General features: G+C 45.2%; 1 protein-coding gene across 1 annotated transcript in view; it reads right to left on the bottom strand.

Moving 5' to 3' along the window:
- Positions 1-21,250, bottom strand: part of PALM2AKAP2 (PALM2 and AKAP2 fusion) — a 448,509-nt gene that overhangs the window by 202,224 nt on the left and 225,035 nt on the right. The window contains 3 exon segments of the mRNA XM_043566474.1: positions 1,532-1,633; positions 7,200-7,221; positions 8,075-8,189. Of these exon segments, the coding sequence (XP_043422409.1) occupies positions 1,532-1,633; positions 7,200-7,221; positions 8,075-8,189 (239 nt within the window).

Below are 21,250 nucleotides of genomic sequence, written 5' to 3'. Positions count from 1 at the left end.
GTGATAGTGCACGTAGCCTCACAGACCCAGCACTACAATCACATTAACATTTTACTCTTGCATATTACACTGTTCGACTATCAGTGCTACTCTTATCCCCCTTAAAAATTAGTTCTCACACAGTGTCTCTACCCTCTCTCTGAGCTGATCCATTAGTTGGATCATATCACCTGTCCTGTGAGGTCCGGGAACATGTTGTGGAAAGGGGCTGGGAAGGTGTTTACCCACACTTATTGGGAACTATCAACAACCAAGGCTCCAATAACAAGCAGAAGGTATGTGACTGTTGAACAGTTATTACCTTATCTGATCTCATAAGTGCTCCTTGGAGCATTTGAGAGTCTGTGGCTTAAACTACTGCCAGTGATTCCTTTACAGCATGCCTGTAGGCGCAAGATCCAGTTTATCAGTCCAGGGACGTGTGGACCTGGCCAGGGTTTGACCACACACCATTTAAGGTCCCACCCAACTCTACAACTCCATAAGTCAGTAGTAAAACTGATATGCTAAGATGTTTATGGAGACATCCCACAGATATTTAATCAGTGCACAACTGCGTCAACACTTACTTGCCCTTTTATTTTATTTTTACATTAAAATAAGGAGGGAATATTTGCTTCAAAAAATATTCAGATTGGCCCATATAAAAGATTTCTCTGGCTTAGAAGTCCATGATTATTTCGTTTCATGGAAAGTGTCATTATAAGATTTATTTTAGAAATTAATTCACCTAGATTATGTAAAGCATAATTTCACATTCATATTTGAACTCATCCACATTGTCACTGACCTTGGCCATTTTTTCATTTAGCCCGCTGGCCCTCATTGCATTTCTGTGTAGAGTGAAAAGATTGGTATAGATTTATTTTTCATGTCCATCAGTTCTGATTTCTGAGGCACATTCACATTGGATAAGGCAAAACATAGCTCTCTATATACTTTGTACTCATAAATGTATTATTTTTTTAAATTCACCATTGTGAAAAACATTAGCAAGAAACATATGTTCTTTAAATTGCTACTTTTCCCCTAAGTATACCACAGTAGCTAAGAAATCATTGCAGAAATGGGGGACTTGGAAGTATATGTTTATAATATGCAAGCAGCTCTATTCCCAAAGGATTTGGCAACATACTCATATACTTTGAAGATAATTTCCACCCAGTTTCCACCATAGCTCCTTTGATCTTGTATGTTTCTGATATGGAAAATAAAACCCCCTGCAGGCAGAGTCCAGATCAACTTTGAGAATAAGGAGAGATACAAAGACCATGAGAGACAGACCACACTAAAGTTAGGGGGAAAATGCTCTATTATTTTCTCAATATTCCCTCCTATTCAGTCCTTAATTACATATTAGGGCCTAGTTCCTGCACTTTGTGGCCACTGTAAACTCTATGTCTGAGGCTGGGCTGAGGACAAGGTCCCCTATGGGAGGATATCTGGACATCCCTTATTATTAAAGCTCAGAGAAATGCCAAGCCCCATGTCCAGTCCTGGCATCAAAACCAAATAGCTCCCCAGGACTTACCAGCTGCTCTGCTAGTCCCGTCCTGCCCAGGTGATGGTTCTGCTGTTCGTGAACAGAGGATTGGCAGGTCGGGGAGCTGGGAGGAAATGTAATTTACTGCATCTGGTAGCAGAGAACAGGGAATACAATTAGGTACAGTGTCGGGAGGCCCAATGGGTTCACTGCCGAGACAGCAGCTTGTCTGCCCTACATAATGGACCGCGGAGGCGGCCACTGAACGAGAGGATCAGGGTAAACAAAGACAAGCATTTGCTCAGTGACTGGTATTCAGCAGAGTAGCTGAGGTAGGAGGGATCCTGGCCAGAGAGCTCAAGCCCCAGGACTGCTCTATGTATTAAAAGATTCATCAGAAAGCTCTAGATTCTAAGAGTACAATGAGTTCAGGAGGGAAAAGGGGTTTGGCTAGTGAGAGCCATTATCGACTTGGTAGAATTGACCAAACATGAGACATCAAACTAGAAATATGCCTTAAACAGTACTGAAAAATAGACTTGGGGCTCAATCCCTAAACTGCAAATGTAGTTTCCGGTGCCTGAATCATTCAGAAGACCTATTTTACAGACATAAAAAACAAACAAACAAACAAAACCCCAAAACTCTAGAATTTATCCTACAATTTCAATACTTCAGGTTATTGTTTCAGCCAGGAAACCCTGAGATTCTAAATAACAACAGCCAGTGAGTTCACCATTAGCCCAGTTGTAGGAAACATGGCCAAGAAAAGCAGGGAGACTAGCTCCAGTTGGGAAAATAGCTGGATAAGGCCATTTTGGGAGGTGAGACTCTGCGGAGTATGAACCTTAGCAGATGTGTCAAATCAGAGGAAAGCAGGAAACCACTGGGGGTGAAGGAGAAGAATTTGTGTATCTCCCAGAGAGAAGTGGGAAAGGGAAGGCAGGAACGTTCTAGAGCACTGGGCTCTATATGATGTGATTCCTTCCTTATGTCAGGACCATGTCCCAGAATCCTGGAATGCCAATTGCTCCTCAGGGGTCCCTCTGGCTGCTTACTGCACATCTTCACTGAATCTCTCCTAATCACCTCAGACTCAACATGTCCCAAACAGAACTCCCATCTGTGCTCATCTGCTGCTTTTCCTGTACTCTGTGTCTCAGCTTACTGGCACCACAATTCACCCAGGATCCTGGGCAGTGCCCTGAATGCTCCCTCTCAGTGCCCAGTCAGCCCCCTAGCCTCTACCTCCTTCACATCTCTTACATCCGTCCCATCCTCTGTATCCCCATTGATATTGCCTTTGTTCTGCCAGTTTTCATTTTTCCTTTTTAAATTGCATGCTGGAGAGGACCATGGACAGACACTAGATTAGGATGAGGATTAGGATTAGTTCAGTTCTGCACCAGCTAGACCATTTGCTGACTCGCATGTGAGTATCCAGAATGTGCTGATATTGGACCATTATATTTTGAGGAACACACTCTGTGGGTAGAGGTGAGGTGGAGTTTCACTGAGGGAATGGGTTTTTCCATATCAACCATTTGGGGAGAAGGAATAGGACATCAGGAGTAGGTAGGCAAGCCTTTCATCATGGTGAGGTTCAAGTGACTATCTCTCCGGGGCCTTATGTGTGCTGGAGAGTGGGCCCTAGGTTGGGCACACATGGTTGAGGATCCTCTGCTGCAAGGAAGGAAACTAGGCCTTTGGGGTGATGGAGGGGACTGGGAGACAGCCATGAGGCAGCCTGCGGGCATCCCCTGAAGATGGGCCTGGTTTGAGTCAAAGGTTCTGAGTGTGGCCACATGTCTGAGGTTGCACATGGTTCTCTATTATTCCTGAACTTAGGTTACTCTCATCCTGGGGAGTTGTGGGAAGAGTCTGGGCCCCAAACCAGCATGAGGCAGGACCAGAAGAGAGCAGAGGCTTCAGATAAGCTGATCTGGAGGGTGTAGGGATAGACTTCTGACAGTAGCCCAGGGAAAGATTAGAACAGCAGTGTGTGGCTAGAGGAGCAGTTTAGGGGACAAGAGATGACCAGAGAAGATTTGCAGAGTTTGTGAGTTTTCCCTGAGGATTTCCAGAAATCTGTGGATTGAGATCTCAGTAAATCTGACTTTCTGTAGTCAAATGAGATGAAGGGTCAAGCCATTAAGACCAGGTGAGGACCCACATACTGGTCACGTGTGTGTCTATACATTCTATGCTAAATACAGAGTTTCTGGGGCACCTCTGATACTGAAAGTTTTAGCATCCAGAAACTAAAGGCACTTGCAGGCAGGGCACCTGTATCAGAAAGAGCACAGGATTCCAGGGCTTGTGTCTTAGCCTCCACTGGAGGCAGCTCCTAGCCCCGAAGTGAGTAGGGGTGGAGTCACCTTTGCCCATTGTTCCCTGGCTACAAGCTTGAGAACTACAGCTCTTGGAGGGCTGGGGACACACACTCCTGCTGAGATGAGGGAGTAAAGAGGAGTGGGGCATGAGAAGGAAAACAGGGCAGCCCGCTCAATACATCATTAAGTCATAAACCTGAAGCTATGTATCCAGGAGGTGGCTGATAGACCAACACAAGGAATAATTAACAGGGCCTCCAAAGCCTCCATGGGAAGAATTTCTTCACATAGCCTCAATCTGTAAACTGCCCTCTTCCTGCCAAGGTCAATGTGGTCCATCATCCGAGAAGGTAAAGAATGGCCATTACCACAGTAGAAATGTAAGATCAGTGCTTCTTATTAGTTCTGGCACTACTGAAATATTACTCTAGCTATGAAGAATATGAATAGCCAAAGCTAGAGAAAACTGATGAACACTCTCCTGAAAACATGATTTATGGGCACCTGAGGACACACTGAGATTTCCCAGCAATTGGTATAAAGGTGTTGATAGGGGGATGGCTTCCGGCCACCACAGACTTGGACAAGATGAAAACCTAAGAAGATCAGTATCATACAGCAAGGGCGGAAATAGGCCCAGGATACACATTTTCCTTTGCCAGTTCTGGTCCAGCTCCTCAGTGGGTAAATAATGGCTAGCACAGGATACGTACTATACCCAAATTATAGTTATAGAAGACATTATGCCTATTTAAGGCGGTAACAACAAACCCACCCAACTGATGAAGACTCTGCTATATACTAAGTGTGCATACGGGGTGGGGAGGAAGTGAGGTGGGGGTCAGAACGTATGTGGCCAGGGAATTCTACTCAAGATTGGAATACATGTCTCTAGATTGCTAGGACTACCACACAATCCGAAGCCATTGGTGATCCACCAGTTCCGTACCCTTATTTCCTCTGACATGCTTAGGGTGACATGCTCAGGTGACCTGAGGGGGATCATGACACAGGCACACACCAGCAGCCATCTCCTTGGCACCTCATTAAACTAGGAATGCTTTTGCTGATTATCTGCAGCATGTTGTACAGTTATATAATCCTAGTTGGCCTTGGATTCCATAATCAGCATTTCAGAAGTAGGGTGTTTTTCTTAAGGCATTATTATTCTTAATAATTTTGTGTTAGTTCTTAGTAGTGACAGGTGGTTAATTCTAAGAGTGGTCTTGGCAATTTTGAAATCAAAGGGCCTTTGAAACCAAAGAATGATAAAATAGTCAGACACTCCAGAGTCCCTCAACTGGACATGCTTCAGTTTTTACTCTCAGCCCACAGTGTGAGTTAAACATTGACCGCATTCTTGGAAGGATGTGTTCCCTCCTTCAAACTTCCTTCTTTGCCAGTAGATGTGGTACAACGGAAAGGTCCCCCCAGACTTAGTTATAACCAGAGATGGCAGGAATCATAATCCAGAATGACAGGTTAAGACCACAGAAACCTTTTCCTGGCCATTTCTTAGGATCCCTAAGATTTTTGCATCCTTGAGCCTGAGGTACCCCTGCCAAAAAGTGAGGGCAGAGTAATAATGGCAATTTTCTCTAGAGGCTCTTTTTAGTCATGATCAAGTTTCCTCCCACCTCCATGAACCACTTAGGGGAATGGATGCAAATAGTGGGAAGTAAGGGAGGAGGAAATGAAAGAAACTCAGGGTGAAAATGAAAGACACAGTGGCAAGGGTTTATAACATGGCTTCAGTTTTGCTTGTTATCAAGTCATAGGCTATGAGGGTCTCCATGCACCACACAGCCTTCCCAGAGACAAGACATTCAGGCTCTTTCCCTTCCCTAATTACAGAGATAAGTCTAGGAAAGGTCCCAGTTTGAGAAGGAAGAGAAAAAAAAAAAGAAGTAAAAGCATGAAAGGTCAATGTGTACCTTCCAGTATGTAGGCGTCTGTGGGTCAATGTCCCACAGCCCCATTCCAGCCTGACATTTACTGCATTATTCTGATTATGCATGCTGCCTCAGGTCTCTCCTAGCACTAGGGAAGCTCACTATGCTTCCCATGAAGCCACCCTCAATTCCCCCAGAGAGACATGGTCACCTCTTCAGTCCATGCTCTATCCCCAAAGCACAGAACAAGAACTCCAATTTGGCTACACCCTAGAGAAGGCTCTAGAATGTCATAGGTCTTCCTCCTGGAGTCCCTGCCGGTTTGACCCAGGGACATGAGGTTTAATTTACTACCTTCCCAAAGATCATCCAGGGGCCAAACATCCAGATTCCCTGCCTTTTATTTGCTAGAAACCACTACCCTCCCTGAATCAAATAAAATAACACAATACCTTTTTTTTTTGTCTAACATCAGAACTATCCTTAGTGTAAATATCTTTGCTAATCTAGAAAAATACATTACCCATATCTGCATTTTTAAAATATTGTCCCTTATATTTGCAAATGACATGGGGAAAACACTGATGCCAACTCTTATTCTGGCTCCTGATCATCTTCATAGTTTAGAGGTTGGCCTTATCAGAACCAGGTGAGCAGATGGCATCCGATCCTTCTGACGAGTCCTGGCCTTTTAAAGCAGGTCTAGCTGAGGGCCATAGTGAAAGTGGTAATGGAGTGGTTTTCATGAGCTTGTAGCTAAAGTTAGGGGAGCAAGGTGAAGAATGAAGCAACAACATTCAACCTTCACACAAGGTCAAGCATACAACCTCACGTTCATCCCCAAGGCCACAGGTAAGGAGAGCGGAGGGCAGGGGCAAGGACGGGAAAGGAGGACAGAAGGAAGGCCTGCTCCTGCCAGGATGGGGTCAGGAAGCCAGGGCCCTGCTCCCACCCTTCATGTGCTCAAGGCCAGCTTAGGCCACAAAGGGAGGGATGTTCTGCCCAGCCTTGTTGCCCTGAAAGCCTGGAGGAATGCCAAGTTTTCCGATTCAAAGCAAAACCACAGGTCTTAGAAAGGTTTCCTAAACACCAGATGATGGCCTTCTGATGTGTGTTGTGGCCTGGAGACCTAGCCACAAATGGGATCTTCCCTGCCTGGGACCTGGTCCCAATATTAGCACTCTTTGCTGAGCACCTTTTCAGAAAGGTCCAAGCAGCGAACCTTGAGGACCAAATGGGAAAGAGAAAGAGCCAGGCGAACTGTATAAAACTAGAAACACTGAGTCGAGAAACAGTCCTTGAAGAAGAGAGGCAGACGAGTCTTAGGATGTGCACCTGCTCAGTGTCCTGTACAGAGTGCTGTTCCTTCCTTCTGGTGTCTTTACATGCCAACACATCGCATCTCCCAGTGAGCCCGTGTCCATGAAACCCACTAAGCTGAGTGGGATAAAATACTTCTACAGAGTGGGGGCAGAGAGCACTTACACTTACCTCCATCCGCATTGGAGAAGCCCTGTGGAAACAAAAGCAGGGCAGAGCATCACCACACATGTGGGGAGACAATCCCTCATCTACCTAACCCGTCTTTCTCCCCCGGGTCCAGAATTTGACTGTGGTGGGTAAACCCAATGCTTTCTTTTCTTCTGGGAAATATGTTTGGGATCCTGAAATTTAATGAAAAGTTTTATCATTCCCACTTTATACTGAATTTCTCCCAGTAGGGATTCATGTTGATTATCCAGCGAATACTCTTAGCCATGTTGGAGAAGTGACATCAGAAAACTCCATCTTAAAATTAATGTGATTAGATTGTTTCTTCGGTCTGGGTACCTGGGTTATAAAATGGAAGGAAGGTTCTGAGACATTCAGAAACTCTTGGCTTTATGAGTTCTCTCCTCTGCGCTACATGGCATCTGTTTTCAGAGTATTTACACTCTGTGTATTTGCAATTCATATCCATTTGATACGGTTTTGCCTCTGGCTTTTTTATAAAGGAAAGACTTAAATTAAAGCTGTAAGGAGCAGGGCTAGTCTGCTTAAGAAGAATTCGCTTTAGAATTCTAACGTCCAAGGGGAGATGACTTTTTAGGCATGAGGCGCATGAAGGGTTTGGACAATAGGTAGACAGGGTTAATTTAATGACTCTCTTCTGTGCTTCCCCGCAGACCAGGTGGTCTCACACCTGAAGACAGGCTGCTCTCAGTGTCAGGGACGACACTGGTCCTCACACAATCCGCACCTCATTTCACAGGACGTGTGGCTCAGACTTCTCATCGATATTAACTGGCCATGTCTCCAGGGACTAACTCACTAGTGCTTACTTCCCTGTGGATAAAATTCAGAGAAATCCCACTTGTTTTCTGTACCTTCTGAAAGTCCTTGAAGGATTTTTCCGTCTCCTTCAGTTTCTCTAAGATGATTTGCTCTTTGGCAGATATCTGGGACTCTTCACTTTCTAGTGCTTGTATTTCCTGCTCCAGCCTGGAAAACACACAAACAGAGAACAGGTTACTTTACTGTCCTGCCATCCTGGGGACAGAGAGCAGCTCCTTCCTGTGGGGTGACTTCCTGGCCGTCTGAGGTGCCAGATTTCACATCACTGGGCATCCTGTGTTTTCAGCTTTGCCACTCAGCACACATTGACCAAAGGAAAACCACCCTGAGCTACTGCCACTGGTTAACTGCCACCACTTTACAATGTGCTGTGGTGTCTCCCCTCTAACCCTATTGATGTGTGCATTCTTAATTTGGAGGTAGATATTTTTACATAGCATAGGACATAATGGCTGAAGGAAAATAGCTTCATATTCCCCTAGCTATCTCAGAATAACTGTTCTTCTGTCAGTTCTCCTAAAGGGTGAAGAACTAGTCTCATTCAAGGGAAATATGCTGCTACAAAATGGCTGGTGGCCAATATCCTTGGGAGCCTGCTGTCTGTCATCTCTTACTGGTGCATCCTCTACTGCCCAAAAGAAGGGAAAAGGGAGGGGGAACTGATACAGCTGCCCCTCTCTTCTGGAACTTTCTCAACTTTCACAGCCATCCTATTTTCAGAAAGGGAAATTTTGTCACTGCCAGGAGACCCTAGGAATATTCCAGAACAGCCATGATCTGGGAGATGTCTCAGTAGCTTATTCTTTCAATGAAATGATAGTATTAATTGTTAACTTATATTGAGCACCAAATCTCTGCCAAGAACCAAGCTAAGAATTCACGTAGTTTAATTTATTTAACCTTCCCAATGACTTTTGAATCGGGAATCCCCGTTTTACAGATTAAACCATTACGGCCTGGCAAGGTTAAGGAACTAGTTTATTGCTGCAGAACCTTGAACCAAGGATTCAAGCCAGAAGTCCAGACACTACTCCTGACCATGGTGCTGAACTCTTACCACATGGTTTCTACGGTGTGTCACATTATTTCCTGCCTCACTAGACATTGTGTATGTAGGCATCTAGGGTGGCGCTGTTATGCAGCAATATCCTTAGGGTTATGAAGGGATGGATGTTCCCCTGCCTAAAGAATTATTTGGTCTGAATGTATTTGTTTGCTCATTCAATTCTGCTTTTGGGTTCTTTCCTCTCTGTTGTGCTAGAAGCTTTGCTGCAGAGTCTGTGTCTGCCTTTATCTGCCCCTTCCCTTCTTCCATCTTCTAATCTGCTGTTGAGAACTAGCTAACCAAGTTTGTTCAACTAGAAAGAGTTCAGAGTGAGATCTTGAGAGGGGTAAGGACACCAAGCCACAGGCATGGATTTATTTAGGGGTGCACTGTGCCTCTCAGAGATTTCCTTCCTGGGCATCAGAAAAATGACCTCTGGATGGATGAGACTTTGCAGAAATTACTCTGGGTTATGAAGACAAACTCTGTGTACAATCATAGTGCCTCCAAATGAACACAGATGTACTTATCATTTCACTCACAGTAAGAGTGGAGGTCCTTATAATGACTTAGATGGCCCTATAGTAGCTAGCCTCCTAGTACCTACATGGCATCCACTCTTTTTTTTTTTTAATTTTTTTTTCAATGTTTATTTATTTTTTGGGGGGACAGAGAGAGACAGAGCATGAGTGGGGGAGGGGCAGAGAGAGAGGGAGACACAGAATCGGAAACAGGCTCCAGGCTCTGAGCCATCAGCCCAGAGCCCGACGCGGGGCTCGAACTCACGGACTGCGAGATCGTGACCTGGCTGAAGTCGGACGCTTAACTGACTGCACCACCCAGGCGCCCCATGGCATCCACTCTTGACAATGAGAGCAACTCCTTATTTGCCCATTTGTGCCCTATGTTTCCCCCTCCTCCAAGAAACTCATCTCAAAACCCTAACCATTCTTGCCTCAGCTGAGACACCACTCACCCCACGAGGCTTTCACAGATTCACTACCAGGAAAAACACTGTCCTCCTCTGAACATTTTTTTTTACATTTATTTATTTTTGAGACAGAGAGGGACAGAGCATGAATGGGGGAGGGTCAGAGAGAGAGGGAGACACAGAATCTGAAACAGGCTCCAGGCTCTGAGCTGTCAGCATAGAGCCCGATGCGGGGCTCGAACTCACGGACCGTGAGATCATGACCTGAGCCGAAGTCAGTCGCCCAACCTACTGAGCCACCCAGGCGCCCCATGTCCTCCTCTGAACATTTATTAGCACATTATTTTGGTCATTCTTCTTCTTATTTATCAGAGGTTAAATGTTAGAGCAGTGGTTCTCAACAGAGGTGATTTGCCCCCCAGGGGATATGTGGCAATGTCTGGAGATATTTCGGTTGCCCATAACTCAAGGAGAGTGGAAGTGGTGCTCCTGGTACCTGGTGGGTGGCGGTCAGGGATGCTGCTAAACACCCTGCAACGCCCTGGACAGCCCGCACAGCAAGGAATTATCTGGCCCCAAATTCAATAGTGCTGAGGTTTAGCAACCCTCAATCATTAATTTCCCCCACTAGATTATAAATTCATCACGGAGTGGAGGGCACAGGTGTTCAATATATATATGTGAAAGAAAAAGAAACTAAACCAACTGCCAAAAGACACGACTCAGCCACATGAGACCTTCAGGATTTCTTTTCTTTTTCCTTAATGTTTATTTATTTTTGAGACATAGAGACAGAGCTTGAGTAGGGAGGGGCAAAGAGAGAGAGGGAGACACAGACTCTGAAACAGGCTCAAGGCTCTGAGCTGTCAGCACAGAGCCTGATGCGGAACTCGAACTCAGGAATGGTGAGATCGTGACCTAGGCCAAAGTTGGACACTTAACCAACTGAGCCATCCAGGCACCCCAAGACCTTCAGGATATCTGAGACCAGGGTGAATTCTTCAGCAAGCCTTGATTTGAGTCTACAGGAGTCTACAGGAGAGGGAGCCAAGTGACATAGATATATAAACCAAAAGATATACAACTCTTTTTTGCTGTTCCATATCAGCAGTAAAATCTTTCACCCACCTCTGTGTAAATTATTGTGTGTGTGGGGTGGGGGGGGAGAGGATTAAGGAAAGGGAATAGGAGCAACACACATGGGGCAAATGATCCAGAAACTGAATTAGTTCAATGGGTAGAGGAGCTCTGGGCTAGAAGTTTCCTGGGAAGACTGATGATAGTACTTGCCAGGTGGGTTCTGAGCAGATTGAATCTCAAGGGACAGAGTTCCTCGGAAGATATGTAGGATGTGGGTAGAGTCTATTATTCTCAACCATATTCCCTCCCTCCCGTCTTCACCTCCATGGAAAGTAGATACATCCCTGACGTACTGATGTTGGTCTTGGCCACTTGATTTGCTTTGGTCTCATGGTGGGTGGTTTGTACCTTCCTGTCCCTTGACTATTGGCTTAGCCATGTCATCTGCTTTAGCCAATGGGATATTGCAGACACAACACAGGAGAGGCTCGGAATGTGCTTTCCCAGTTGGGTTTGTCCCTGTGTGCCTTACCAGCACCAAGAGAAGAGTGTGTCTGGCCAATGGCTGTCCTTTCAGCCTTGGCCCCAGAAAAAACATAACAGGAGTAGAGTGGAGCCCAATCCAGAGTCAGAAGCCATGCCTAGTTGGATCTATACCTGAAATTAGAGCTGCTTAACTGGGCCCAGCCTAGATCAGCAAATACCCAGTACAGTCACTGAAGTATGAGCAATAATAAATGGCATTCATCTTAAACCACCGAGCTTGACAGTAGTCATATAGTACTATTGTGACAAGAGCTAAGTGATACAGCTCAAATATTTATATATTATATGGGTACATATTATATATATATATGTATTATATGATATATACATGTGGATATATACCCTAATAAAACATATAATAATATATATACATTTGTAATGTGTGTATGCGTATATAAGATTAGAAAGAATATAAACTACCCCTGCCCCACTTCTCCTAATCCTCAGAGAAATCTGGAGGGATACAGGGCACACTCTCATGAGGATTAAGATGGAGAAAAGAAGAAAATATCAGGGCACTGGGTGGCTCAGTCGGTTAAGCATCTGACTCTTGGTCTCGGCTCAGATCATGATCTCATGGTTCATGAGTTCAAGCCCCGCATTGGACTCTGTGCTGACAGTGCAAAGCCTGCTTGGGATTCTCAATCTCTCTCTCTCTCTCCTTCTCTCTCTGCTCCTCCCCACCTCAAAAATAAATAAACTTAATAAAATTTTAAAAAGATAATAAGAAAATATCAGTAATAGTTGCCTCTGGGTGATGGGATATTGGGTCATTTTAATTTTGTTCTTTATAATTTTCAATATTTTCCCTTTTTAAAAAAAAAACTCACGTATTCCTTGTCTAACCAGAATAAAACCAACAAATGGCTTTTGAAAAAGTCCTCCTTTGACCGAGTGCTGAGAAGGCAGCATTTCACAGGCTGTGGCATGGGAAAGGAGCCAGCTTCTCATGTGTCCGTGAAGGGTTAAATGGACCCACGCCAACATCGATTTACATTCAACTCGACCCACATTTACTGAACTTGTTTGGTTGGACTCAGAACTAGGCACTGCAAGGGATTCTAAAATAAATAAAATCATGTTAAGAATGGCTGACTGAGGGGCGCCTGGGTGGCGCAGTCGATTAAGCGTCCGACTTCAGCCAGGTCACGATCTCGCGGTCTGTGAGTTCGAGCCCCGCGTCAGGCTCTGGGCTGATGGCTCAGAGCCTGGAGCCTGTTTCCGATTCTGTGTCTCCCTCTCTCTCTGCCCCTCCCCCGTTCATGCTCTGTCTTTCTCTGTCCCAAAAATAAATAAACGTTGAAAAAAAAATTAAAAAAAAAAAAAGAATGGCTGACTGAAAAAGGGGGGAAGAAAGGCCAACTCTAAAGTAGCTCACCTCTCCCAGTGAAGCAGGCTCTCTGTGGCCTGATGCCCACTGGCTGGCCGGACTGTCTCCCCGGCCTGCCCCTGGCCCTATGGGTTTCAGAGCGCTCAGCTATATAGCTCAAGCACTAAAGATTTGGGTCATGATACTGTGTAACTGAGAAGGGGGAGGGAGAGAGAGAGAGAGAGAGAGAGAGAGAGAGAGAGACAGAAAGCAATGAAACTAAACTTTTGCAATAGCAACAAATGAGTTTCACCCAAAGGGGACGAATGAGGGAAATCGACAGTCTAGGCAAGTCAGATCCAAGGAGCAGATTCCTCTACAAATGCACAAGTGGGCTTGGGCCCGGTCTTGAGGGCGCCAAACAGCCCAGGCCGCTATCATTCTGTGGAAAACCTGAGTCCTGGAGCCAAGAGTGTCCCAGGGAACAGAGCCTCATGGGGTTCATAAGAGTCATCTCAGCCAGGCTAGAGATGCCACTGTTTTGTAGTTTCGTGACTGAAATCTAATGCAGGCTTTCCTGGAGGAGCCAAGTAGATACTGCTGAACTAAAAATAAAGAATGGGCAGGAAGTGTAATTTATACGCAAGGTTAATCGAGGCTCCTGAGGCTGAGACAGGTGCATGTAACCGCCTCTGACTGGTTTGCTCAGTTTCTTCTGAGCAAAAAGCAAACTGTAATAGGTGGTAAGCAGAGGTAACAGACACGCTGCAGATGTGCGGGTTTAATTTACTGGAGATAAAGGTGCAATCATGGCCAACTGGTCTTCTAAAATCTACCTAACCTCAACAGACCTCCCTCACAGGAAATACGAAAGACCTATGGCTCTGTGAAGTGCATCAATCACTCTCCTCTCAAAATCCATTTATGCATTCATCCATCCAACTTTCTGCAAACACCTTCATTCCATCAGGCACTGCGCTGAGCGTCAGGGACAGAGCTGCATCAGGCACAGTGTCTGCTCATCAGAGCTCCTGGTCGAGTGATGAAAACAGCCAAGTAAACACATAAGTTACAGCTCACAAAGCATCCGGACTGTCGGCGACAGATTTCTACAAGTTTAAGGCCCTGATGAGGTCACAGCTGAATGCTACATAAGGTGGTAAGGAAAACTTGACTGAGGAGGTGATATGTTAGCTGGGCCTTGAAGGATGCATTCACCAGGTGGATAAGAGAAGAAAATGCGCCAGAAGGAGGAGACCGCACAGGCCTCGGCCCAGATTATCATATGTCCCTGCTCTTATCCAGGGGCATGGGCTTTGTATGGCCTTTTCAGGCACGGCAAGATCTACCCTCTAGTTGAAACGGCTCCGCACGGTGGCCTCAGAGAGGCCCTCAGCTTCCCATCCTCATCCCCATGGCTCTCTGTGCTTGCATCCTGCTCTGCCTTGTCTGGCCTGGAAACAGCTACCTGGCCTTAAGGGCTCCGCTGAGAACCTACCTTCCCTCCTCCACAGTAGGAAGAAACAAGGCTCAAACAAAGAAGAGGCTGACTGAGAGGGACCCTCTGGCTCCTGTTTCCTGAGATCCTCTGCTACACTTTTAACCTTCTTACTTACAGAAGCCAATGAATGTTTCCTTTGTGTGGGTGTCTGTCAGGTGAATCCAAAAGAGTACAGACTAATACAAACCAGGTTTCCAGTAGTCTTACTGCTTAGAGAGGACTTTGCCTGTAAACACAGGTGTGTTTCGTTTTTCTCTCCCCATCAGTGGTGACGTGGATAATAATTGTAATACTAAAAATTCTAATATTGTTTTTGTGATGTATATATGGCTTGTAAGCAACAACAACAGGTAATGATTAGGATTTTTGAGTGCTGTGTGCCAGGCACTGTTTCTAAGTGTTTTACAAGCATTACGATATTTACGCTTCACAAGAGCCTCTGAGGTAGAAAGTTTTGAACTCCATTCCACAGATTAAGGAAATAAGGTACAGAAAGGTCACTAACTTGCCTGGGGTTGCAAAGATAATGTGGGGCCAGGATTTGGACCTTGCTGGTGTGGCTGGAGGACCAGTACATACTCTCTGTCACTTCTTTCAACTACCTCCCTATGACCACTTAGTCTTTTTTCCCTCATTTCCTGAGTGCATAATGCAACATAATGTATTTTTCATGCTCATAGAACCAAAGAAGGTCAGGCTAGGAGTAGAGGCTATTTAATCTAATTACTTTTCAGAAACATGAAGCCCCTGAGCTGTGTTCCACTCAATGGTCATCCTACCTCTGCTTGAAATCCTCCACACACGGGGAGCTCACCACCTCTAAAGGCAGCCCATGCCCTCTTAGAATAGTGCTGACCTTCAGATCAGATTGCTCAGATTGAAGCAAAGTTAATTTCCCTGTGGCTTTCACTGCCTGAGCTCTACCCTTTGGAAGTGCAGAGGTCAAGTTTAGCAATCCCCATGACTTGTAGGGGCTCTATTCTGGGAAACGGGAAAACCCAGGCAAATGGAACTTGCTGCCAATGGGGGACATTGGTGATATGAACTGGGACCTAGGAGTGCAGAGGGGAGTGATGGGAGGAGTAGAAAGGTAAGGTAGGAAGAGGCAGGGGGACTTCTGGGCTTCCCCCCGGAGGAACTCAGCACTGAGTCAGCTGAGGCAAGAAATGCAGTAAAGAAATGTTCACAAGTGTATTCCTGAACAAGCTCTGAGCCAGATCAGTCTGTTCCTGACAATGGAGTGAGTCTTTACAATTTTCCTCTCCATTGAGGGACCCGAGATAGGGTTATATACAAGAAATGTGAAAGGCCAACCACAGCAGCTCGGTTGCCATGTGTTTGAGTCTCAGTAAATTCTCCCAGAATCACAGGAGACTCTGGCAGATGGCTGAGCTGCTGAATTTAGACCTGTTCTCTTCTCCTGAACTGCAAGTTCACAGCTGAGCAGTCAAGTGGGGTGCCTGTCTGGCCAACTTGCCAAAACAAGAACCTCAGGAAGAATATTTGTACTCAGAGGAGAGGAGAGCTGCCCACATCTTTGTGTATCCAACACACACACACACACACACACACACACACAACCAGAACTGTTAGTTGTTCACCAATTTCCACCCTCCTTTCTTACAATCCCTGACGTTTAGCTAGGACTATGGCCACACAGAAAAATGACCACATTTCTCAGCCTGTTTTATAGCCATATACAGCATATTCTGGCCAAAGGGATGTAAGTGAAAGCCCTGTAGGGCAGCTTCTAGAACTGTCTTTAGCCCTTTTTTCTTTGGCCCTTCTTTCATCCTTCTGTCTGAAATGCATTTGTGCTGGGCGCCTGGGTGGCTCAGTCGGTTAAGCGTCCAACTTCGGCTCATGTCATGATCTTGTGGTTTGTGAGGTCAAGCCCTGTCATCGGGCTCTGTGCTGACAGCTCAGAGCCTGGAGCCTGCTTCTGATTCTGTGTCTCCCTCTCCCTTTCTCTCTCTGCCCCTCTCCTGCTCATGCTCACTCACTCTCTCTCTCTCTCTCTCTCTCTCTCAGAAATGAATAAACTTAAAAAAAATTTTGAAATGCACATGTGCTGAGGTGGAACTCTCACTTGAACCTGAGGATGAGGATAGGAGAGGGATAAACTGAAAGAATGAAAGAAGCCCTGGGTCCCCAAGGAATTCAGAGAGGGCCACTAGACTGTTCTGGACTGCCTACCTGTGGATTTTTACTGGAGGGAGAAATAAACATCTTGTTCAAGCCACCGTTCTCCTGGGTCTCTTCGCCTGCATCCACATTTAATCCTGATTAATACAAGACATTTAGCACATACGGCTGAATTTGAATGGATGCTCTTAGGAGTATGCTGAGGATGTGGCGCCATAGCTAATCACAGCCCAGAGCCTCATTAATGACTCAGCAGCAGAAGGAAAAAAAATGAGCAATCGCCAAGTTTGGAATTCACGATGACGAATCAACTCTTGTCAATGGGGCTTGGCTGAAGCTGTGAGTCACAGACCCCCGACCTCAAATCCCCTCCCCATCCAAAGTCTCCAAAGGGAAGTTCCCTGAGTTTTGCTCAGTGATAACCACCCACGTCTTAGCATCTCTTTGGTGTGCTGGGATGTTTATGTCAGTCTGACTCCCAGTGCCTTCGCCAGCTGGATTAACAGGAGAAAGGGGCAAGTTGTGCTGTCTGTGCACTCGAAACGCCTCTGCGGCTGAGCTAACCACCTGGACGCATAAGACTTAACAATATGGAGCTCACCAGTGACACTAAAGTTGCAGTGACAAGGACGGAAGCAGAAGACACATTGTACGCCGTTCGGAAGTGCGCATGGTGAGAAGCTACGGGGCCTGGCAGCTGTTAATTGTGCCTGCCCTGATCCCCCGCCACTTTCCTTTTGGGAACAACATCCATTACCCCTCCTCCATTCCTTGAATATTTAGCCTCTCTCTCTCTCTCTCTCTCTCTCTCTCTCTCTCTCTCTCTCTCTCTCTGTCACTCACTCTCATCTCAATTTCTCTGTTTCTATAGTCTAGGTAGAGAACATTGGGAAGAATATTGTTTGTTTTCACACAAATAGATGCTACAAAATTCACTTCGCATATTTCGGGAAGACAGTGCATTAGTTTCTATGGCACTCTCCAAATATTTTTCATTTGTGACTCAATTTGCAAGGAAACGGCTTCCTTTTACTTAGATGAGAGTATCTGGAATCACCACAGATTGTTTGGTATTTTACTGTGAAAAAAGGTTAACAGCCCTTAAATAAACAGAGGATTTCCACTTCTCCTCATAATAGAATAGGACCTTCCTTGAGTGCAAAGTGTCAGTGGAAACTCAAGCCCATTTCATTTTCCCCCCATGTCATCACTGAGGCAGAAATATGGCAGAGAAGAGAATGTCCCTTCAGGAATTCCTAAAGTACAGCTCATATCTTTTCCCTTGTTGAAAAGCTTCTGGTGGCTCTCCATCACCTCCTTCCCGAATCTCAACTTCTTAGGCTGGAAGTTCACTCTCGCGCCCCTTCCCAGCCTTATGCCATTCCCTGTGTTCCAGCCAGAACAGAGTATGCTGCCCTGGGAAAGAGCCAGGAATGAATCCCCACTCTCATCCCCATCTAACACACCTAAAAATCAAAGCCCAAACCAAATTCTGTCTTTTTAGTCATGTTTTCCTTAAATCATTTCCACCTGATGTGTCCACTCCTTCCAAATCCCCAGAGCACTTCTAGCCCTGTTAGGTATTTGATATGATTGTTAAAAATGTATTTACCCTCCCCAACCCTAGCTGTACCAGCCCTCTTCTGAGCATAGGCTTATTGGGAGATAAGACAATATGTTATTTTGTTCCCTGTACATATGTGTTGAATGAATGAAAAGCAAGGCAAAGCAAAAACACACTTTTAAAAGATTCTATAGTGAGGGGCACCTGGGAGGCTCAATCGGTTAAGTGTCCGACTTTGACTCAGGTCATGATCTCATGGTTTGTGGGTTTGAGCCACGCGTCAGGCTCTGTGCTGACAATTCGGAACCTGGAGCCTGCTCTGGATTCTGTGTCTCCTTCTTTCTCTCTGCCCCTTCCCCGCTCGCGCTCTCTGTGTGTGTCTCTCTCTCAAGGATAAATAAACATTTTAAAAGATTCTATAGCAAAACTAACTGGATGCTATTCAATCTAATTTTTTACATCTTGGCTGGTTTTGCTACTTCCCCCTTCAAACTAATATACTAACTTGTATATCCATTGAGAAATAAATTAATATTGGACTTATTTATGTCTTGATCTAAGTATACAGCTGGGACATAGTAACACACTTCGTCACTGATGTTGGTGCAACCAAATTTAATACCAAGTAAATATGAATTCAAATTTCTCTCTCCATAAGTTTTCCTTAGCCCACAAGATCAGTCTATCACTCCTTGTCTCGTGTATTTATTCCATCTGGAATCAAATGGCTCACACCACCAGGATCTGTGCAAGTTGATTTCTGCTACAGGAAATCATTTCCAAGCTTGTGCTGAGCATTGATTTCTTGGGTATAATTCTTGTTTGAGCCTGCTTCATCAGAAATAAAGAGTTTTGATTACACGACAGTGAGATGAATCTCCTTTCAAAGCAACACATTTCTCAATGGCTTAAACCCTTTTCTCCCCAAGAAGTGTCTCTTTTTGTAGAAGAGAAAAAAGTCGCATCCAGCCTTTGTACCTCCCGACTCTGACTCAGAGACTCTCCTCCTCAAGCCCAGTGCCTCCACCTGTGCACCTGACCTTGCAGATTCCTCTGGGAAGGCACTCCATCAATTATCCCCTCCTCTTGTAGCTTCAACGTCTCCCCAGATACCTCTTTTGCTTTCGTCCATAAACAAGAATAAATTCTCTCACATTAAAAACAGGTGAACTTCTTGTGACCCCACAGCCCATTTGAGTTACTGCTGAATCTCCCAGATTCCCCCAACAGCACTCCCCTCTGGTGGCTTCAACATTCTTGTATCCCAATCTCCCTCCGACAGGCTCCACTCTACTTTCTGCCCCCACCACTTTGTTGTATCTGGTCTTGTTCAAGTCCATGACCTCCTGACTGCTGAGTCTAAGAAATATTCTTCAAGGTGAATCTACTGACTTTCTCCATTTGTTAAAACACTGTGGACCACTCTTCATCTCCTTCAGAGGCCATGACACCAAATTCCCAATATGGGTGCCTCTTCTACTCCTTCATTAAAAGTTCATTTGGCTCACTGTCCTCACTAGACATTTTATCCTTGGCTAATCATGTCCAGTCTCGTGGTATAATTCCCACAACATGCTGACATCTACCTAACCTATACCTTTAGCCTTTCTCCTAGATTCCAGCCACTGCATACAATTGCACTTCCCATGTCTCCATGTGGATAGTCCACAGGTACCTCAAAGCCAACATATGCATGACCAAACTCATCTTTCTCCAAAAAGCTGTTCCTCCCTCCGGCATTCTTTACCTCAGATCCTGGTACCACCATCAATCCATTCTACTTAAGATGGAAACCTGGATGTTACCTTGCCCTGTGACTTGTCCCTCTCTGGTAATCACCACACATGTATATTAGCCACCTAAATCCTGCCAACTTGCCCCACAAATATCTTTCATATCTCTTCCTCTTCAGCCCAGTTAAGAGTGCTCTCCTTCTTTCTCCTAAATGCCTACAGCAACCTTCTATCCAATCCCTTTTCTTCTATCCAGCCTTATTACCCTCAAATCTGGAATGGGCATGGACACACCACAGTTGCGTTCCCCTGATAGAAAACCCTCACAGGCTCTCTGCTAGAAGTTCCTTAGTCTACATACACCCAGCCTCCCATTCATCTCCAGGAACAATGACTTTCTTAAAGATCCCTGCACACAGGGTGCTCTTTCTTGCCTCAACGCTTTTGCTCATATCACTGCCTCTGCTTGAATTGCCCTTATTCTCTCCCTTCCCATTCTCCTGGGTAATGACTGCTCATTAAGAATCTGCTCAGGTATCACCTCTTCTGAAGGTCTTCCCTGATGCCTTTACCATGACGATGCCTTTCCTCCTTGCTACCTTATCCTGTGAACGTATTTCTATCACCAATTTTATCTGATTGTGTATTAATTACTTGTTTATGGATTTGAGGCTCCCTTCCCAACCCCCTTTTGCAAACCTCTTGAAGATAATAACCATCTCTTCTTTATCTTTCTTTGAATGTGGCTTCTAGCATCTAGCTAGTTTACACCTAGCAAGGAACCTGGCTCAGAGAAAGTTCTCAAGAAATGCTGGCTTAGGAAATATGTGTTTCAGTGAATGTGTGCGTTGCTTCTCAACTGGAAGCAGCCTCAAGGCAGACCCTTTGGCTCAAGGCCTTCAGCCAAAGTGAGTCTTGAAAGAGCAAATTTAAGTTAGCGGCAACTCCAGAAAAAAGAACTGATTGAAAAGCAACTTGTCTTATTAGCTTTCTCTGACATAAGAAAATATAGAAGGTAACCACTGTGCTTTCTAGACTTTTCATTCATTTCTCCAAATATCTCAAATGTATAATTTCACCTGACCCCAAGTGTGTGTTTGTGTGTGTACATGTGTGCACATGTAATACACTGTTCTTACTTCCTCTGGGGCTCACCTATACAAAACCACCGGTAGAGTACACGCAGCTCTGCAGAAACTGGGCTGGAATGATGGAGAGTCTCAGCACTTACTTTGCTTCCCCCTGTGATTCTCTTTGGGCTTGCCCTTCATGCAGGAAGCATCTGGGCGTTCATATCTGATTGTGAAAATTGTTTATGTGGCACATTCCTCTCATCCAAATCCCTGTTTACTCA

Source organism: Prionailurus bengalensis, chromosome D4 (assembly GCF_016509475.1).
Source record: "Prionailurus bengalensis isolate Pbe53 chromosome D4, Fcat_Pben_1.1_paternal_pri, whole genome shotgun sequence".
In the NCBI taxonomy this organism is placed as follows: domain Eukaryota; kingdom Metazoa; phylum Chordata; class Mammalia; order Carnivora; family Felidae; genus Prionailurus; species Prionailurus bengalensis.
Note: the sequence above shows the minus strand (reverse complement) of the source record. Positions and strands in the feature narration are given on the sequence as shown.